The sequence below is a fragment of the Buceros rhinoceros genome, unplaced genomic scaffold, assembly GCF_000710305.1.
Source record: "Buceros rhinoceros silvestris isolate BGI_N320 unplaced genomic scaffold, ASM71030v1 scaffold12431, whole genome shotgun sequence".
In the NCBI taxonomy this organism is placed as follows: Eukaryota; Metazoa; Chordata; class Aves; order Bucerotiformes; family Bucerotidae; genus Buceros; species Buceros rhinoceros.
In genome coordinates, this window is record NW_010393734.1 from 49,884 (window position 1) to 58,118 (window position 8,235).

At 41.5% G+C, this 8,235-nt stretch overlaps 1 protein-coding gene across 1 annotated transcript in view; it reads left to right on the top strand.

The window, feature by feature from the left end:
• TRPM7 (transient receptor potential cation channel, subfamily M, member 7) overlaps positions 1-5,597 on the top strand; it is a 36,299-nt gene extending 30,702 nt beyond the window's left edge. The window contains 6 exon segments of the mRNA XM_010144985.1: positions 541-850; positions 1,180-1,262; positions 1,573-1,778; positions 2,794-2,845; positions 2,936-3,042; positions 4,075-5,597. Coding sequence (XP_010143287.1) covers positions 541-850; positions 1,180-1,262; positions 1,573-1,778; positions 2,794-2,845; positions 2,936-3,042; positions 4,075-4,205 — 889 coding nt within the window. The 3' untranslated portion in view covers positions 4,206-5,597.
• Positions 5,598-8,235: the final 2,638 nt, after the last annotated feature.

Consider the following 8,235-nt stretch of genomic DNA (forward strand, 5'->3'; position numbering starts at 1 on the left):
GAAAGAAAACCGAAAGTAAACTCTCCACAGATTCCTCCTCATACAGAATGATCGAGCCAAACTTCACACTTGCTGGCAGGTGTGAAGCTGAAGTCTTAGTGAACTAAAAGACGAGGGTCTGTCTTGCAACACTCAAAAATATGAATATGACACCTTTTAGGGCAGCTCACTTGATGAAATCTAGATTTACTTGTAGTTGTCATCAGAAATGATGACACAGTGATGAGAGTATTCTACTAATAGTTTTTCTGGAAGGATTCCTTTAGTTGCCTTAACTCGTATAAAGTGTAAACAAACATTTATTCAGTGTTCTTCATGCTGTTTGAACAGTGTCGTTAATAGTTCTGATTAGGACAACACCACCGCTGTACTACTTTGCTGCTGTATGAAAGGATTTGGAGAGTGATCTTCCCATTGGGTAGTTTACATTTTTTTGTTAATTCAGGATGTTAGTAAAAACTTGATACTGCCGCATATTGAAATCTAAGAAACCGCAGGTTTTCAGTGCTTTTAATTTAAAATTTGGAAAATAAAATGCAGTAATTGCTTTTTGTGTTGTAACGCAGGTGAACCAGTCACTGTGTATCGCCTTGAAGAAAGTTCTCCCAGCATCTTGAACAACAGCATGTCTTCCTGGTCACAGCTAGGACTCTGTGCTAAAATTGAATTTTTAAGTAAAGAGGAGATGGGAGGAGGTTTACGTCGAGCTCTTAAAGTAGTATGCACATGGTCCGAATACGATATCCTGAAATCAGGACATCTTTATATCATCAAGTCTTTTCTTCCTGAAGTTGTGAATACTTGGTCAAGCATTTATAAGGAGGACACTGTGTTACACTTGTGCTTGAGAGTAAGTCTTATCCTTGTCAGTTATTAAACATAGGCAGTCGTTGTATGTTAAACAGGAATTCACCCTCCACCTCGAAGAAACCAGTATATGCTGCTTAAAAAAAGAAGTCAAGTCTGGGGTTCGGTATGAGTTAAGTGGTTAAAAGCTCTGCTCCAGTATGGTTTATGTAATCAGATAACTCAAATTCTTAAAATGTAGACGTAATTTTAAAAGCCAGTAATTTGTAATGCTGTCTTGGAACTAGAACTTTACTGTTCCTGCTGCCTTTTTGGCTCCCCGATGTTGCCTGTCATGTAATGCAGCTCATGAAAGATGGCTTTGAATTGCAGGAGATTCAGCAGCAGAGGGCAGCACAGAAGCTCACCTTCGCTTTCAATCAAATGAAGCCCAAATCCATTCCCTACTCTCCAAGGTGAGTGTGCGTAAACTTCAGTTATGTTGCCTGGTTTTGATACGGAGGAACGCCTACAAGGTTGTTAACGAATGGATCAAATATTTTAAGGTACAGAACACTACTGTGGGTGTGTCAAGTGGAATTAGCCTGACAGTGTTTTCTGTTGATAGTTTTTGCACCAATTCTAGCCCAGTGTGGTAATATAAATGACTTTTAAATGATTGGAAACTACTATAACAATTATTAGTAAATAAAATAAAAATCTAGTGGTAATTATATAATTGCCCTCAATTTTGGAAATATATTCATCAAGTATGTTCTTTACTAGGTTCCTAGAAGTTTTCCTGTTATATTGCCACTCTGCTGGCCAGTGGTTTGCAGTTGAAGAGTGCATGACTGGAGAGTTCAGAAAATACAACAACAATAATGGTGATGAAATAATTCCAACTAACATGCTAGAAGAGGTTATGCTGGCTTTCAGCCATTGGACGTATGAGTATACAAGAGGAGAATTGTTGGTACTAGATCTGCAAGGTAAAGTCCTCGTTTTGAAATTGGGATTGGAGCCAAGATAGATGCATGTGGGTTTTTCTCTTGTAATAGCATTTTATTAAGAATTTGTGTGCCTGTGACAAATAACAAGTAGTATTTAGTGCATTTTCCTCTAGTCGGTCTGACGCTCTGGTTGTCTTATTTAACCATAAAATTGTTTTAAGATCATTGATTCCAACCACTAACCCAGTACTGACAGGTCACCACTAAACCATGTCCCTAAGCACCACATCTACACTTAAATCCCTTCAGGGGAATGGTGTCTCCACCACTGCCTGGGCAGCCTGTTCCAATGATTGACACCTCTTTTGGTGAAGGTGTTTTTCCTAATGTCCAGTCTAAACCTGCCCTGGTGCAACTGGAGGCTGTTTCCTCTTGTCTTATGGCTTCTTGGGAGAAGAGCTCGACCCCACCTCACTGCAACCTCCTTTCAGGTGGATGTAGAGAGCAGTAAGGTTTCCCCTCAGCCTCCTTTTCTCCGGACTAAACAACCCCAGTTCCCTCAACCACTCCTCATAAGGCTGGTGCTCTGGACCCTTCACCAGCTTTGTTGCTCTGAAATGGCATTAAATTTTACAGGAACGCAGGGAATATAAATATATGTATCTTCTAATTATACGCACTGCCAAAAATTTCTATTTTTGGTGCATTTGTGCAGTGCCAGCATGGTAAGCTGTATGTATCTGAACTGTGTGTCAGATATTCTGTCTGTGAGAACTATATAGAAAACATATTTCTCTCGGGTGGAAACTGGAGTTAGGAATTGCAGGCAGGTGTAAAAATAGGTGAAAGAAATCTGAGAAGTATGAAGTGCTCGTTTCAGAGCAATTTCCATGAGAGTGGAGTATCACTTATCATTTGGGTTGGGGCGTGGTGTTTTTCTGCTTTTATTCTCGGGGAAGCCGAGAAGCTACAGCTAAGGATGCCAAGGCTTTTTGATAGGAATGCATTTAAGTAAAGTATCAGATTTAACTTTTTCTCCATGTGCTGTTTGAAGGTGTTGGTGAAAATCTGACAGATCCCTCTGTGATAAAAGCTGGAGAAAAAAGGTAAAATGAAGAAGGATTTAAAGGAAAATATTACAAAATTTTCACCAGAAAACATATGCAACCCGTGTTTATGTGCACTTTATTTCCAAGGTCATACGATATGGTGTTTGGTCCGGCCAATTTGGGAGAGGATGCGATAAAAAACTTCAGAGCAAAGCATTACTGTAATTCATGCTGCAGGAAACTTAAAATTCCTGGTAAGAGCTGCCGTGTTTCTTCTTTCGAGACACGTGTGTTCTGAAATGTTGCGTGATACGTGATGAAATAGGCTGCTGCAGGAAACTTAAACTTCCTGGTAAGAGCTGCCGTGTTTCTTCTTTCGAGACACGTGTGTTCTGAAATGTTGCGTGATACGTGATGAAATAGGTGTGTCATGCTGTGGAAGTGGAATAAGTAGTGAACAGCAGTTTTGTATTTTTACTTTCAAAAGGGTACAGCATTTTAAGTTAATATCCCACGTGAAGTAATTAGGAGCGTCGGTATGTTCTGTATCTGTAGCACAGCATTTGAGGAAGGTAGAACAGATTGATCAAGACTGAAGAAGGTAGAGTAAAAAAATGATAACTGTTCCTAGAAAAAGCAGGAACAGCAGGTCGAGATGGTTGCAGACCATCAGGCTTTTTAAACAAAACGATGCTTGTATTTGATTTTGGGTTTTTTGGGGGGAGGTAGGGTGGGTGAAGCTATTACTCGTGGGCTTTGATTGTTTATTAACACACGTCTAGGTCTGTAGAAATTCACTGTTAAGAACTTCCAATTTGAAATATTTTTGCTGCATGGACTACACTACACTAACCTCAAACATTGAAATTGTTTCTCTGTATCAGGCTTTTTAGAATCCAGTAGAAAAACATGAGGAACTTGCATGATTCCTGCCTGTTTCACACTTCTCTCCCAGGTTGTTTTCACATGGAGAAACATAAATTTGAGTTGTAAATCCTGGTAGTATCAAAACAGGTCATAGAAGGATCTGATTTTCATGGAAAGTCGACTCAATACTTGCTATAATATCTATAAGAAAAATAATCCTGAGGTTTCTACCATTTTTTAAAGCAGAGCTTTAGGCTTCCAATACACGTATGATAAAAACATCCTTTTTTGACACAGCGCATATTGAGGAATTCCTTTTTAGTACACGCGCGTGCCCAGTTCCTTGAAAGACTTGTATGCCCCACTGATTCTACTGGCTCAAGAGCTAGTATCAACATGACTTTATTTTGTTCGTACAGATCTGAAGAGGAATGATTACACACCTGACAAGATCATATTTCCTCAGGATGATTCCCCTGAATTGACAATTCAGCCTGGAAGCTGCACCAAAGAGTCCGATTCAGCTAATTCTATTCGTCTGATGCTCTAACGATGTGACCAAATCAGCGGCTTCATCCAAACTTCATGGAATGTCACAGAGCTGTCACTTATCTTTCCTTCACTATGGTTCAGAAAGATATGTCAAAACTGGACTGCTGTCCTGTCAGTGGAATTCTGGCTGGCCCATAATCTAAGGACCGAACAACTTGTGATCGCCACCTGCAGCGGACAGCTTGGCGGCCGATCACGTTAAAGGCGGAAAAACGACAAGTATTCAAGATACGTTTTTAAAGGGGCTTTTTAGCAGAAGGTTTATTTTTTATTTTGTTTTGTTTTAGTAGAGGATTTTTCTCTCTGTAGTCCTGTGGTGTGCAATATGCCTTCAACCAAAAGGGTTTTGGTAGTTGATGTTTTAAGGTAAAGCATTTGTCTGTTTGGCAGCTGTCTTGCTGTCAGTCAGCAAAGGGCAGGAGAAAGCACCTACCTCTGTAACGCCAGAGTATTCTTCGAGTGGTTTTGGAAGGGTTTTACTAATGTTTTCTCACCAGATGTCTTTTAATCTGACCTTTTGAAGAGGACAGAGCCAAATGAGCTGTCTATATATGATTGCCAGTAGGCTGAGGTTGAAGGTAGGAACTTAATCTGTTCCAAGAGAGTCTCCTGAGCCAGCATGTAGCTTCATGGCTGTAAAGCTGGTGGGACGTTTTTTTTTTTCTCGGTGGATTAGAGCCCTAATTGTGCATAATGAAATTTCTTGTTTCATACATTTCAGTTTTATCAAGTCACCGTCAAATAGCAACAAAGCCATGATAGACTGGTATAATCATATTTAATAGAAGAAATAGTATGTACTGGTCCAAATAAGTTGCCTTGTGAAGAACACAAGCTGGAAGTGCTTTTCCTCGTACGTAGTGACTGCTTCTGAAGTTTGCCTTCCAAAGATCTCGTAAATCCAGTGTATCAAAACCGAATGTACACGTAACTTTTAAATGTATTTAAAATTGTGTAGAAAGCATCTTTAATGTTATGTTATTTGTGGTACTTATTTAAGAGAGACTATGGTTGGATTAGCATTATATAAAGTACGGGAGATTGCAATGCACCTTCATGCCAATAAAATGTAATTTAACTGTCCCAAATATTGTTGAGCATTCAGCAAGAAAAACCTGTTGTCCAACTGAAGTTTCATGCTGCGATTTTTTTTTTTTTGTTACATAGGTACTAATTTGTAATTTTTAATTAAAAGGGCAGTATATAGCTCTATAAATTTTTTTATTCAGTAGTGTATCTTATAGATACAGACCTAAGGCACGAACACAATAGCTGTTTAAATGGTGTTTTATGTTTGACGGGGAAAGGTGAAATGTTATAAGGGTATAATGCTGTATACATTTTGTATATCATTAAATCTTTAAAGAATCTAAAATAAATCTATTCTTGTTTACAGACTGCTGCTGTCCATTTTAGTCTGAAGGGTTATTTGCATGAATTTAAGTAACTCTCTGTGGAGAAGTAGAATTTGCCATGCTGGATCAAAGGAGGTGTCTGCCTTGGAGGTATCTCAACACCAGAAACTCGGGGGTAAAAACAGGCAAAAACTCTCACAACAGACAAATGGATGTGCTGGGGTTGCGTCACTGTGAACACAAGGCTTGTGAAGGGTTGTGATTTATTTTTGCTTTTCTAGAGCAGATGATGAGAATATTTAGTCCAGTACAGGAGCTTGTTGAAAAAACCAAGGAGCAGTTCCTGACATTGGAGATTCCAGATGAAGTGGGCAGGAAGAGTAAGGTGTGACGGAGATCCAGAGCTTGTTACTGTTCCACTACATCACACTACAGTAACGTACACTACGCATTACTGTTTTGTGATAACCAAATATATCTCAGTACTATTTAGCTGTCTAGAGGGGTGAAGATAGGCCAGCATGTGTTTGTTGCGTTACACCAGAAGCTAATAACAAAAATAAACCCCCGACAGTTCCAGGCAGTGGTTTTCCACGTTTGTGCCGTGCTGCTGTGGTGTTGGCTTTGTGCTGAGATACAGATAGTCGTATAGATTAGTAGTAGTAGAAGTGGAAACTAAACCCCAACAATTGCTGAGGGGTGTTGGAGAGCAGGAGGAGGAAGATAAGGTCAAACTGCTTTTTGAACAGCACTCTTTTCCTGCTCAGAAAAGGATCTTATATATGGTATCTCTGTAGAATTCAGGCTCTTTCCTACTTGTTGTGGCAAGTGAGCTTTCAGAGAAACCCTGAGATTTTAAACCACCAAGCAGTGTTCATAATTTTTGTTCTCTAACTACTTAGAGCTTTCGGCAAATAAGAACACTGCTCAAAGCGAAGCGCTGGGTCTGTTTCATGCGAATCAAATATCTAAGCCGTGATCAGGTGCCTGTCTGTAGAAAGATTACTTTAAAGATAAGCATAGTACTCACTCTCCTGAAATTTCTTCCAGTAGTTCCATCAATTTAGCAGCCAAACCCAGCCACCAAAATTCTGGTGCAACAGAACAGTAACAAGCCCACGCTGCTCTCCCCTCGCTGCAGGGCCTTCCGCCCTGCCCCTATACAGAGCATCAGTGCAGCAGCACCTCTGGAACCACGCGCCTCCCCCAGCTGCACAGCTTTACAGAGGAACCGAGTGGATAAACAAACATTGCAGTGATCGGGGGGGAGGACCCGTGAGGGACACCCGCGTTACCACTCTGATGTAGCAACCACTGTGAACGTCGCTTTGCCCAAGCGTTACACTAGTCTCTTGACTAGTAAAAAAACAGAAAACCTGGGCTGCTTCTGCAGATAGTTGTTACTTCTCACTGTATGTTAAATGGGGAAATCCTGCTGCTCTTCAGTGGTGTATGAAATTCCAAGATCAGCTACACTGTCTCACGAGCTGATCAAAAGGCACTTCTCTCCCACTACCTTTTTTTCCCCAGGAAAATTTTCTAAACGCCAATAAATTCATTCAGCACGATGTCTTGAGCTAACTCCATCTGTTTATGGTCAACACCCTCAGTCATCAGTGCCCTCCCAGCAGAGCGTGGCAATAACGAACCCTGGTACAAGCGTGAGCAAATGTGAGTAAACACGGGGCGGGCTCGGGCGCTGCCCAGAGGATTGGGTGGGTGCCCAGCTCTCCCCAAGGCAGCTTTGGGTGGCACATAGGCAGGAGAAAGAGGCAGGTCGAGCTGGGAACACTCAGCTGCCTGAGAACCAACGGAATGGAATTACATCACAAAGCGATGGGGGGAGGGTAGCCCGGGCGACAGGATGGGATAGGTGCAACGGTGGCAGTTGCGTCATGAAACTGGGCAGAGGAGGTGAGTTATGAAGGAAGGGGCAAGAGGCCGCCTCCCCGAGCTGGGGCGGCACAGGCTCCAGAGGTCCCAACAGGTTTTCTTCTCCGAGCTGGTGTCTTTTGGCGACGGCTATGCAAGGGGCAATGAAGCACTTTCAGAGGAGACTGGGCAATAGGTAGAGCTGTTTGGAAATGTTGGCTCAGCTGTTCCTGACATTTGAAAGGAAATGGCTTTGTTATTGTTCTGTAGCTATTAGATGATAGAAAGCAGCTGTTGGCCTGGGAGATCTCCAGAAACGGGAACTGGGACGTGTGTTGTTCAGCTGAAGGGAAAGAAATGGTTTTTCTTGATCTACAAAGATTGTTGAGGTTTCGGAGTTTTCCCTCCTTCTGCATCAGAATAAAGTAGCAGCCTTTAAAAATTGAAGAACGGCAACGTTGGGGAGCACACGTGGGTTGTGCAGGGTTTGTGTTCAGACCTGACTTCTGCCTAACTGGGGATAGGGGCAGTGTAGTCCAGGACAGACCTGTGCAACAAGAAAACGAACCTGCTGATATTTTCTGAATGTCAATTAAGTAACGTTTAATGGTAAAAGTCTGAAGAACAACCCGTTTATGGCATATCTGGACGGCAACCTACGGTTTTAGAAAGTGCCTAAGTTCCAGAACAGAAGAAATGAAATACGTGGTCTGTGGGGAGAAATTGTTAAGACAGCTATTTACAGCTGGTTATAATTCTGTCTGGAGTCCAAGCCTGACTGGAATTTTAGGAATAACTCAA